At 48.9% G+C, this 12,889-nt stretch overlaps 4 protein-coding genes across 4 annotated transcripts; all 4 read left to right on the forward strand.

The window, feature by feature from the left end:
• Positions 1 to 17: 17 nt before the first annotated feature.
• H6S33_010091 (uncharacterized protein) lies at positions 18 to 214 on the forward strand (the record flags this gene model as incomplete). Its single annotated transcript, XM_044841438.1, has 1 exon — positions 18 to 214. A coding segment is annotated over one exon (197 nt), but the record flags the coding sequence as incomplete, so codon positions are not given.
• Positions 215 to 710: 496 nt separating this feature from the next.
• Positions 711 to 2,281, forward strand: H6S33_010092 (uncharacterized protein; the record flags this gene model as incomplete). Its single annotated transcript, XM_044841439.1, has 1 exon — positions 711 to 2,281. A coding segment is annotated over one exon (1,571 nt), but the record flags the coding sequence as incomplete, so codon positions are not given.
• Positions 2,282 to 2,372: 91 nt separating this feature from the next.
• Positions 2,373 to 4,953, forward strand: H6S33_010093 (uncharacterized protein; the record flags this gene model as incomplete). The annotated part of the gene is made up of 1 exon (XM_044841440.1): positions 2,373 to 4,953. A coding segment is annotated over one exon (2,581 nt), but the record flags the coding sequence as incomplete, so codon positions are not given.
• A 1,657-nt stretch (positions 4,954 to 6,610) lies between these two features.
• On the forward strand, positions 6,611 to 10,168 carry H6S33_010094 (uncharacterized protein; the record flags this gene model as incomplete). Its single annotated transcript, XM_044841441.1, has 1 exon — positions 6,611 to 10,168. One exon carries the CDS (start codon positions 6,611 to 6,613, stop codon positions 10,166 to 10,168), a length of 3,558 nt encoding a protein of 1,185 aa, XP_044697237.1.
• Between the last annotated feature and the right edge of the window lie 2,721 nt (positions 10,169 to 12,889).

Consider the following 12,889-nt stretch of genomic DNA (forward strand, 5'->3'; position numbering starts at 1 on the left):
TTAACGTTAGCGTACAGAGGGTATTGGGGTATCTACTACCCTTTTTGTAAATGCTTGGCATGCCCGTAACAAGAAGGTACGGCAAGAAGCCATTGCCCAAAAACAACATCTTGAATCGCTCTTTGAGCTCGTCGCCAATGTCCGACAAGTACAAGAAGCTGCACGAGCCGCCGACCATGAGGTTCTGGAGCGAAGTCATCATCAAACCTTGTAACGGCAACTATGTATTTCGGCTAGGTGATAAACTGGAATGAGAAGAGGAGGTATTGTGTAGTGGGATTAGGATTTGTAATGGGGATTTCTGTTATGTTCTTTTTGTTTCTGTTACGCGAAGGTATTAGTCATCGTTGGACTATGGTTGGATATATAAGGGGGCGTTGTTTCGTGCTTTTGTTTGTTTCTCTCTTTTCTTCTTTCTTTACGCAACCTCTGTATTCTCCTTGCTCGCTAAGGCTCGCAAAACTTCCTGACAATAAACCTCGCTTCAAAAACACTTTATTTTTACTCCCCTCGGTTTACCCTGGTATATCATACCAGGCTGAGCCACTTTGTCCCCGATCGTACGGTCGCGTTTTGTTGTTCCAAGCGAAAGAAACCTACGAAAACTGGCTTCCAGCGAAGAATTTTCCAGCCTCGGCCTCCCGAAAGGAAGGAAAAGAAACCTATCCGAAACATCACTCTACGCCGCCAGAAGAACTGGACATTCAATCATGTCGCAGCAAGCCTCGCTCCAGTCCTTTTTCACCCAGTCTTCCCAGTCTTCCCAGCAAGGGACAGCCCCTCCGCAGAACAGGAACACCCCGGTTCCCGATCCAACCCCACCCGGAGCTCAGGAACAAGAATTCTCCTCGACCTTTGCAACACAATCCGACTATAGCGACCCATACCAACCGAGAGTTGACTACCTCTACCCGAGCATCGTTCCCCAGGACACTCACACCCAGACGGACCTGAACTATATTACCTGGGCCATTAGACATGCCACCAGCCGAATTTGCCCACCAACCGACAGGATTGAAATCCTCGAAGAGCAAACGACCACACTCCGGAGAACAGTGGATACTCTGAGGCACCAAATCGAGGCGCAGACAACCATGATCACCAGCATGCACTCGGCGATCCATCTTCTCCTCAACAAACAACCACAACCGCAGCAACCGCAACAACCACAACAAAACCAACAACAGCAACAACAGCGAAAACCACAACAACCGCAGGGACAGAGAATGCCCCCTCCAGCGGTCCCCCAAACAGTTCCCCAAGCAGCGCCTCAGGCAGCCCCTCAGGCCCCCCCACCCGCACCCCCCCAACAAGCCCCACTCCGTGGATGGAAAGCAGGCACCTGGGCCGCCGTGGCCTCGGCACCCGGTCCTGCTCAAGGAAACTTCCAGGTTGTTGAGAGAAAAAAGAAGTCTGCAAAGCCAAAAGCGGACCCTCTCTTCAAGCCAGAATATACCAAAATCAACAGAGAAATCATTGTTGAAACCACTGCTCCATCCGACGTTAATCCCTCCGAGATCAGGACCCTAGTCAATGCAAGAATTCAGGACGAATCCTGCCACTTCATCTCAGCAAGGAGAACACCCAAGGATAATTTTATCCTGGAAACAAAGTTCGTCACCCCAGCATCGAAGGCAATGGAATACGCCAAAGAAATTGAGGAGGCTCTCCTCACCCTACAAGTACCAGTCGCTATCATCCGGGCAAACTCCAAATGGTCAAAGTTCCTTATTCACGGAATTCCCACAACGGTCGGAGAAGGCGTCGAGGCAGGACAACTGGTAGCATCTGAAATTAGAAGCAACTATGGAGAAAACTTCCAACTTGCCCAGGTTCCCCGCTGGATCTCCAGAGCAGAGACTCGAATGGAGAAAACCCACTCATCAATGGTCATCGCGCTCCCAGGACAAGTTACAATGGAAACACTAGGAGTTAAGTTCCTATCCCTCTTTAACCGAAGCTGCTACATCGAGGCCTTCCTCCCAACCTTCCCAGACATCCAATGCGCGAAATGCCTTGAATACGGTCACCGCCAGGAGAAATGCAAAAACAACGGGAAATGCGGTCATTGTGCCGGAGACCATCTCACCAGCTTCCACCCATGCAATCAATGCCAGGGAGGATATAGATGCACCCATACCCCAATCAGATGTCTGAACTGTAAAGGAATCCATAAGGCCTCCGACCCAGCATGCCCCGAAAGAGTCAAACGCCGATTCCTCAACAAAGGAAAGGAAAACGCCCCACCTGCTCAAGACCCACCGGCCGCACCCGTCCAAGAGTTGCTTCCGATAGTTCAAGTACCAGCCACCGCCCCAGTCGGAGCCACACCCGTTCCCGAAGACGACCAACACATGACAAATAATGCTTAGGCCTCGAACCACCGCGCTCGCACATCAACTCAATTGTGCACGGAGCGAACTTATTACCAAGGCGGCGGTAGAAGAAGCGGAAACTGACTCTAGCATTTATTTCCTATTATTACAAGAACCATGGACCTCAGCAGAGGGATTCCTACCAGAATCAAACCTCTTTTATATTTTTACAGCCAGCAACACCAATACAAAATGCGCAACATACGTCCGCAAACATGCCAACCTCAAACCAAAACACCACTACACAAACAATAATTTTATAGTATCGATTACGGTAGAAATCCAGAACAAGAAAACCCAAATCCTAAATATATACTCCCCAGGCCGAAGCGGCCCCTTTGCCCAAATAGCAAAAACAATCCAAACCCTCGACAACTGTCTAGTAATGGGAGACTTCAACTGCCATCATCAAATGTGGTACGGAGTATCATCACATGAATACAGAAACAACATCCGAGCAGACCGCGCCAAAGGTGCACGGCTAAAACAATGGATAACTCGACAGAAACTGACCCTCCTGAATGAACCAGGCGTCTTTACGCACTTCCCCAGAGACAGAGGAAAAAGGCCTACAATTATCGACCTCACACTTGTAAAAGGCCCAACTCTCGACCACAACCTACGATGGAGCACCGAACCCTATGGAGCAGGCTCAGATCACGGGAGAACCTCCGTTCACTTACACTTGGAAAAACCACCTTTTGTACCTAGACGAATGTGGCGACAAACAGACTGGAAGCTATTGGAGAACCATATGTCAAACATTTCCATCCCTGCAGAGGCATGGGAAACCAAGGAACATACGGAACAAACTGTCGATTTCTTCCTAGAACTGGTCAGGTCAACAGTCAGGATAGTAACACCACTCTCGAAGGAGGGGGTAAGAGCCAACTCCTGGTGGTCAGAGGAAATGAAACAAATGAAGGCAAGGGTAAACGCAGCAGAAAGGAAAGCGAGAAACACAAGGAAACCCAATCATGTGGAGGAACACCGGAAGGTTTGCAGAGAATGGACAGTCATGATCCGGAAAGCAAAAGCGGACCAGCGGGAAAAGACGATAAACGAGGCGAAAGGTAGTGAGGTCTGGAGAATGCTAAACGCAGGAAGGAGAAGAGACACAATCATACCAACCATACAAGGTGAAGAAACGTTTGCGGGGAAGTGTCAAGCTCTAAGAGCCCAACTTTTCCCCTCAAAACGGACGTCCCCCGACCATCCCTCTCTAAACATTAGACCCCCCTCTTTTGACCTTAGCAACACCTTCGACATAGTCAACCCCGAAGAACTTAATAAAGCAATCGACTCCTGTCCAGCGCACTCGGCAACCGGCCCGGATGGTATTCCCTATACCTTTATTAAAGCAATAGTGAGAGCAAACACAACTCTAATTCAAGACATGTTCTCTGCCATGCTCCGGCACGGGGTACACCCAGCGGAATGGAAAATAGCTAAGTGCATCCCGATCCCGAAACCCGGCAAAGCAAATTACCATGAAGCAAAAGCCTATCGGCCCATTTCCCTTCTACAATGCTTCAGTAAAATTCTGGAGAAGATAGTGGCTCAGAGACTCTGCACCGCTGGAGAAATCCTAGGCACACTCTCAGTGAATCAATTTGGAGGAAGACCAACCATTTCGGCAATCGATGCCCTCCTGAGAACCTTAACACCAATACAACAAAACTTACTACTGAAAAACAGTACCGGAATCGCTCGGCGAGACAGGCCAGCGATCCTAACCAACGATATCCAAGGAGCATTTAACTGCGTCGACCATCTACTCCTCGTGGAAATCATGTACCAACAAAAATTCCCTACCTACTTAACAGAATGGTGCAAGGAATTCAATACCGGCAGAAAACTACAGTTTCAATTTAACCATGAGCTAGAGGAACCACAGCCCTATGATTCTGGAGTGCCGCAAGGTAGCCCCATGGCCCCGGTACTATTCCTGATCTATGCTGGAGTAATCCTGAACCCAACAAGTAGCCCAAAAGAGATGGACACCACATATATCGATGACGATGCGCTGGTGCAAATATCCAAAACACCAGGCTTCATAATCAAGAGAATGGAGGAACGAATGAGAGAGAGACTAATAAAAGCTGAGCCACTCCAAATTAAGTACGACCCGGATAAATCCGACCTGATTTTCTTCCGGCCCACCACGTCATCCATACAACAACCACGACTTCCGGTCAAAATTAATAAGACCAACATACACCCCAAGGAGAGGCTGAAATATGTAGGAGTCTGGATAGATCCGACCCTCTCCTTCCGGCCCCACATCGAAGCAGCGATTGCAAAAGGCCTTAAAGCCCTCCACCAGATTCGATACACCGCCCGCTTGCCAGGAATAACGGTTAAAACAATCCATCATATCATAACACAAGGTTTCCTCCCAAGTCTACTCTACGGATCCGAGGCTTGGTGGACCGGCGCAGACCACATTATAAGATCCCTCGAACCACTATATAATGAAGCGGCCCGGATCATCACCGGCCTACCACGATGGACCAAAAGAACTAAACTCCTCCGAGAAGCAGGCTTACTGTTACGGGCATGCCAAGCATTTACGGGAGTGAGAGAAAAGGCTAGTAGATACCCCAATACCCTCTGTACGCTAATATCAACTCTTGACCACACTCGCGGAGTGTGGTGCGACCAAATTACGACCAAAAAATACGGAGTCATAAAAAACACGTTTTCGACCCCAATAATAACCCCCGGAGCGTCAAACCGCCGGAGGGGAGTGTTTTGGTACCGGTGGATATATGAGGGACAGCTGGAATCAATCGGATCGAAGATCGGACCGCTCGGAGCGAATCGGCGCAAGCTGCCAGCCGACCGAGTACCTATCGGCGGTACCTGTGGGCATGAGAGGACTCTGCTATGTGGGAAAGCGATGTGGGAAGAGGCCTGAGTAGGTAGCCTTGCCGTCCGAGACCTCCGAATAGCCGACGCTGACGATTATCCACCAGACGGCCGATGGAGAAGAAACATCGACAGGGAAACGTGTATTAGAGTGGATAAATAGGTTAAGGGGTTTTAGCGGATTTAGGAGTTTGGGTTACGGACTTAGGAGTTAAAATGTTCTTGGTTGTTTTTCAGGGTCTCGGGCATGCCCCGAGTGTATTCTGTATTATTAGTAGACTGGGTCCTCGAGACATAAGCGAGGGATATAAATACTGTGTCATTCACTGACTAGCCAAACCATCATCGGCGAAATCAGAGTCTTAACAATATACTGTGAGGGATGCGTACCAGACCACAAGAGTACACTACGCAGAGCTCAGAGTTCGGCTAACAGCTACAAAGGTAGAAGTCTCCAAGGTCTCTTCAGTCAACGTCGAGTATGATTCCCCTTGATCCGATACGGCCCCGCGAGCTACGTTATCAACAAAGATTCACTAGAGTTAGCGGTGGTATTCGACCGTCTTCGACGTAATAGTTCAGGTAGAGTTCGAAGTCACGATAGAATAAAGTATTTCCGAAAGTATAGTCAAAATAAAGTTGTAACTCGCGTATCAACGATTTATATTGTTAAGACTCTGATTTCGCCGATGATGGTTTGGCTAGTCAGTGAATGACACAGTATTTATATCCCTCGCTTATGTCTCGAGGACCCAGTCTACTAATAATACAGAATACACTCGGGGCATGCCCGAGACCCTGAAAAACAACCAAGAACATTTTAACTCCTAAGTCCGTAACCCAAACTCCTAAATCCGCTAAAACCCCTTAACCTATTTATCCACTCTAATACACGTTTCCCTGTCGATGTTTCTTCTCCATCGGCCGTCTGGTGGATAATCGTCAGCGTCGGCTATTCGGAGGTCTCGGACGGCAAGGCTACCTACTCAGGCCTCTTCCCACATCGCTTTCCCACATAGCAGAGTCCTCTCATGCCCACAGGTACCGCCGATAGGTACTCGGTCGGCTGGCAGCTTGCGCCGATTCGCTCCGAGCGGTCCGATCTTCGATCCGATTGATTCCAGCTGTCCCTCATATATCCACCGGTACCAAAACACTCAGAGAAAGCGAATGAGGCACCGTGCTAAGAAGCCGGCTGCAACGGCTGCTGCGGAGTACACCAGTGGGCAAGCGTTTGTGCGAGAACGCGGATCGGAATCTGAGATGGATTTCGATGAGGATTTTTGAAAGGGGACTCTGATGAGTCAGGTCAGGAGTATCCCCAGATTGCTATGTTATCACTGACGGAAAACAATAAAAAAAATATGAAAAGAAAAAGGCAGGAAGGGAGAACGTCCCAACCGGAGAAAAAACAGAAAATTTTGGAGGAACCTATTCATGGTCCTCGACCTATCGTTAATCAGTTCCTTTGTTTTGCGGAAAAATGTTTACCTTGTAAGGTGTTGTTGGATACTGGTGCAACTGGTCCTGTTTTGTCTGCCGTTTTTGTTGATAGTTTTGAGGTCCCGAAGGTGAAACGAGACGTCCCGGCCCGAGTATTTGGATTTACGGGAGAAGTTATGAAGGGCACGGGACACGCCTTTACACAACCATTAATTATAATGTCAAGGGGGCATCAAACGCAACTATCATTCGAGATCGCCCCTCTCCCGCCTGGCATCGATGCGATACTACCAAACTGGTGGTTGAAAGAACACAAGCCGGTTATAGGGGCAAATGGGGAAGTTTCCTACGATGGTGAGAACTGTAAGAGTCGATGCTTCACTGACAAGGAACCTCAAATAGAAATGGACGAGGGTGTACTGGACGATCCGGAGGCACAATTCATCGGTAGTATCTGTCTTTTGGAAGATGAATCGGTCAACCTCCGTGAAACTCTTCCCTCTTGGCTCCATAGGTTCCTTAAAGTCTTCTTACCATCAGAAGCAGACAAGTTACCACCGCATCGATCCTACGACCATGCGATAGATCTCGAACCAGGGAAGCAACCCCCATGGGGACCAGTTTACTCCCTATCCGAAGTCGAACTGAAAGTACTTCGGGAGTACCTGGATAAAATGTTGCGATTAGGAAAGATTAGGCCGAGCAAATCCCCGGCAGGAGCCCCAATTCTATTTGTGAAGAAGAAGGACGGTAGTCTACGACTTTGCGTTGACTACCGTGGACTTAACCGCGTGTCCATTAAGAACAGGTATCCGTTACCCCTTATGGACGAACTACGAGATCGAGTGGCAGGCGCGGTTATCTTCTCAAAGATTGACCTGAAGGAAGGTTATAACCTCATCAGGATCAAAGACGGCGACGAGTGGAAGACAGCGTTCCGTACGCGGTACGGGCATTTTGAGTACCTCGTTATGCCTTTTGGGCTGGCAAATGCGCCGGCGACCTTCCAGAATATGATGAATGATGCGCTGAGGGAATTCTTGGATCAAGGTGTAGTAGTATACCTTGATGATATCCTAATATATAGCAAGTCTCGAGAGGAACACAGGGAGCTGGTCGGCAAAGTACTTAGCAGGCTACAAGAATACAACCTGGTCGCCAACCCGAAGAAATCGTTCTTCGAGCTCACCGAAATCGAGTTCCTCGGATACATCCTTGCCCCAGCAGGCGTCACCATGGCACTGGATAAGGTTATGTCTGTTACGAATTGGCAAGCCCCGCGTAGCGTTAAGGAAGTACAGATCTTCATGGGCTTTGCCAATTTCTACAGAAGGTTTATCCACAATTTCTCCGGGGTCTGTAAACCCATTACCGATTGTCTCAGGGGTGATGCTAAGAACTTTGTCTGGTCTATGACGGCCCAAGCAGCCTTCGAAAAACTCAAAACCCTGTTTACGTCTGCGCCGATCTTGGTACACTTCTCTCCAGATCGCCAGACTATCGTGGAAACGGACGCAAGTGATTTTGCTATTGCCGCAATTTTATCCCAGGTTATTGACGGAAAGACTCACCCTGTTGCCTTTTATTCTCGAAAGCTTAACCCAGCGGAACTCAACTACGACGTCTGGGATAAGGAGATGCTAGGAATTGTGTCAGCCTTCAAGCAATGGCGTCACTACCTCGAAGGACCTAGCCGAACGGTTCTCGTATATACGGATCACAAGAACTTGGAATATTTTTCAACAACCAAGGTTCTTAACCGACGACAGGCAAGGTGGGCTGAGTCTTTGGCGGAATTTGACTTTAAGATTATTTACCGCCCGGGAACCAAAAATGGGAAGGCAGATGCACTATCGCGACGGCCGGAGTACCGTCCTGAAGGGGGAGGCACGCTTGGGAAACAGCCGATAGACAAGTTCTTTAAGCCCGGACAGTTGGCGGAGGAAGAGTTTGTGGTATCAGCGGTGTCGCTTGCCTCCAAGGGGGTGATTGACTGGTCTAAGAATTTCCTGGATCACGTCAGGCAGGCGGCATCGGGAGACCCGACATGGGTAGGATTGAAAGAGAGAGTTGAGCAGGGAGAAAAGCTGGGGGAAATGAAGGATATCGCTGAGAAAGACGGGCTACTCTTCTATAAGAATCGACTCTATATTCCGGCAGACGACCGTATTAAGATCCGAATCGCACAGGCAGAACACGATTCGAAAGTGGCAGGACACTTTGGACAAGACAAGACACTGGAACTCATCACGCGTAACTTCTATTGGCCAAAAATGAACGAGTGGATTGATGACTACGTTCGGTCATGTGACGAGTGCCAGCGCAACAAACCCAGCCGCCATAAGAAGTACGGTGCGCTTCTACCATTGTCCACACCACATTCCGTCTGGCAATCGATATCAATGGACTTCGTCGTGCAGTTACCGGAATCGAAGGGATACAACCAAATTTGGGTAGTAGTCGATAGGTTCTCGAAGATGTCGCACTTCATTCCCCTAGTAGCAGAAACGACCGCGCAGGATTTAGCGAAGATATTCCTCGGTCAAATCTGGCGACTCCATGGGCTGCCTCTTGATATAGTTTCCGACAGGGACGCCAAGTTTACTTCAAGCTTTTGGGCATCCCTTATGGAATTATTGGACGTGAGGACAAGAATGAGTACGGCTTTCCACCCTCAGACCGATGGGCAAACAGAGCGAGTCAACCAAACCCTCGAGCATTACTTACGAGCGTTCTGCAACTACGAGCAAGATGATTGGGCAGAGCTACTCCCGTTGGCGGAGTATGCTTACAACAACTCGGTTACCACCGCCACGGGTCAATCTCCGTTTTATACCAATTACGGTTATAACCCAAGAACCAACTGGCCAACAGAAGCCGAAGTGGTCAACCCAACTAGTGACCTGTACGCTCACTTCATCCGAGGGGTTCATGATTCTGCTCTCGCTCGCTTAACAGACACCAGGGAGAAGATGGGGAAATACTATGATCGAAAAAGGGACGAACCGCCTAACTTCAAGGTGGGAGACATGGTTATGCTCAACGCGACCAATATCAAGACACGTCGCTCCACCAAGAAACTCGATCACAAGAAACTCGGCCCGTTCAAAATCATCCGACTAGCCGGGAAACGAGCCTGCGAACTGGAACTGCCGCCACAAGTCAAAATCCATAATGTGTTCCATATTGAACTCTTGGAACGGTATCGACAGAGCAGTATCCCAGGCCGAGAACAATGTCCCCCAACTCCCGAAGAGGTCGATAAGGAAGGAGAGGTGCTGTACGAAGTGGAAAGTATCGTGGGGAGCCGGAAAAGCAGAAGAGGATTAGTGGAATACCTGGTGAAATGGCGGGGCTATTCGATGAGTGACTGTACGTATCAAGTCATGGACGCTATGGATGAGGAAGTACTTGACCTTGTCCGCGACTTCCATCGAAGGAACCCCAAGGCCGTGAAGGACCAACGCCTGAGACTATAGAGGTACCCTACGGGGCTAAGTCCTTCCCCTCCACAGACACCGCGGGTGATATGTGGAGCAGGTTTACTGGAACCATAGTCTGTCAGAAGATGTCCCGAGACGTGACACCCTGGAAGGGGGGTAAGCTGTTACGGGCATGCCAAGCATTTACGGGAGTGAGAGAAAAGGCTAGTAGATACCCCAATACCCTCTGTACGCTAATATCAACTCTTGACCACACTCGCGGAGTGTGGTGCGACCAAATTACGACCAAAAAATACGGAGTCATAAAAAACACGTTTTCGACCCCAATAATAACCCCCGGAGCGTCAAACCGCCGGAGGGGAGTGTTTTGGTACCGGTGGATATATGAGGGACAGCTGGAATCAATCGGATCGAAGATCGGACCGCTCGGAGCGAATCGGCGCAAGCTGCCAGCCGACCGAGTACCTATCGGCGGTACCTGTGGGCATGAGAGGACTCTGCTATGTGGGAAAGCGATGTGGGAAGAGGCCTGAGTAGGTAGCCTTGCCGTCCGAGACCTCCGAATAGCCGACGCTGACGATTATCCACCAGACGGCCGATGGAGAAGAAACATCGACAGGGAAACGTGTATTAGAGTGGATAAATAGGTTAAGGGGTTTTAGCGGATTTAGGAGTTTGGGTTACGGACTTAGGAGTTAAAATGTTCTTGGTTGTTTTTCAGGGTCTCGGGCATGCCCCGAGTGTATTCTGTATTATTAGTAGACTGGGTCCTCGAGACATAAGCGAGGGATATAAATACTGTGTCATTCACTGACTAGCCAAACCATCATCGGCGAAATCAGAGTCTTAACAATATAAATCGTTGATACGCGAGTTACAACTTTATTTTGACTATACTTTCGGAAATACTTTATTCTATCGTGACTTCGAACTCTACCTGAACTATTACGTCGAAGACGGTCGAATACCACCGCTAACTCTAGTGAATCTTTGTTGATAACGTAGCTCGCGGGGCCGTATCGGATCAAGGGGAATCATACTCGACGTTGACTGAAGAGACCTTGGAGACTTCTACCTTTGTAGCTGTTAGCCGAACTCTGAGCTCTGCGTAGTGTACTCTTGTGGTCTGGTACGCATCCCTCACACTTACCCCCCTTAGAACACCTCCTGACATATCGCTCAAGAAAGTACGGAACTAGAATACTCTGCACCGACGCAACCCACCCCAACAACGAATCCCTGATCGAGCTCCTCCCATACAGAGAAGCAAATATCAAAGGAACAGGCTTACACCGAATCGCCTCCCTACTACTCCCATACCAGACCCCCGGAAATGCGAGAGATAAGTGGAACCAAAATAAACTACTACGCGACCACCTGTTGGAAGAATGGAACACACAATCAATACCGAACTACCATCATCGGGGGGAATTCCGCCCCCCTCCCAAGATAGCGAAACTCACCCTTACGGAAGCAAAAAAAGTATTTCGAATCCGGTGCCAAACCACCCGAATCGACAAACATGCAGTACACACAGACCCCGAACCATGCCAGTGTGGTATGGAAAACTCAGCGAAACATATACTTATGGAATGCCCAGCGTGGGCTCGAATCCGCACCCCTCTGATAGAAAAGATCCCCGGAGCGATGACCTGGGAAAACTGGATGTTTACAAACCTGAGAACGGACCTCATCCTACAATTTGCAAAACAATCTCAACTCTCGAAATGGTACGAGTCGGCGGAAGCGGAGGCGGACCTGGAAGAGGGTATGGAAGAAAATGATTAAGGACGGGAAAATTTGTTCTTTATTTTCTGTTTTTGATGGATCCAGCGCTCGAGTCCGCTGAGATATGTTATTTCTCCTTGTCGTTGGGTTTTCCGGTTGAGTGTTATTTTGGAATTTCTTTGTTATTGTTTGTGTTCGCTTGTGTTTGTTTTGTTTTTGTTTTTGTTTGTTTGTGTTTGTGTTTGTTGTTTTCTTTTCTTTCTTTGTTCGGTTCGGTTTGTGTTTTAGGCGGTTGGGTCGGTGTGCGATAAGTCTTGTACTTCAAAGCAATATAAGTTTCTTCTTCTTCTTCTGTATTCTCCTTGCTCGCTAAGGCTCGCAAAACTTCCTGACAATAAACCTCGCTTCAAAAACACTTTATTTTTCGTCCCCGATCGTACGGTCGCGTTTGTTGTTCTTAGCGAAAGAAACCTACGAAAACTGGCTTCTAGCGAAGAATTCTCCAGCCTTGACCTCCCGAAAGGAAGGAAAAGAAACTTATCCGAAACATCACTCTACGCCGCCAGAAGAACTGGACATTCAATCATGTCGCAGCAAGCTTCGCTCCAGTCCTTTTTCACTCAGTCTTCCCAGCAAGGGACAGCCCCCTCGCAGAACAGGAACACTCAGGTTCCCGACCCAACCCCATCCGGAGCTCAGGAACAGGAATTTTCCTCGACCTTCGCAACAGAATCCGACTACAATGACCCCTACCAACCGAGAGTGGACTACCTCTACCCGAGCATTGTCCCCCAGGACACTCACACCCAGACGGATCTGAACTACATCACCTGTGCCATCAGACATGCCACCAGCCGGATCTGCCCGCCCTCCGACAGGATTGAAATCCTCGAAGAGCAAACAACTACACTCCGGAGAACAGTGGATACACTGAAACATCAAATCGAGGCGCAGACAAACATGATCACCAATATGCATTCGGCGATCCACGCGCTCCTCAATAAACAACCACAACCGCAGCAACCGCAG

The sequence above is a fragment of the Morchella sextelata genome, assembly GCF_020137385.1.
Source record: "Morchella sextelata strain SCLS chromosome Unknown scls_4, whole genome shotgun sequence".
Taxonomy (NCBI): domain Eukaryota; kingdom Fungi; phylum Ascomycota; class Pezizomycetes; order Pezizales; family Morchellaceae; genus Morchella; species Morchella sextelata.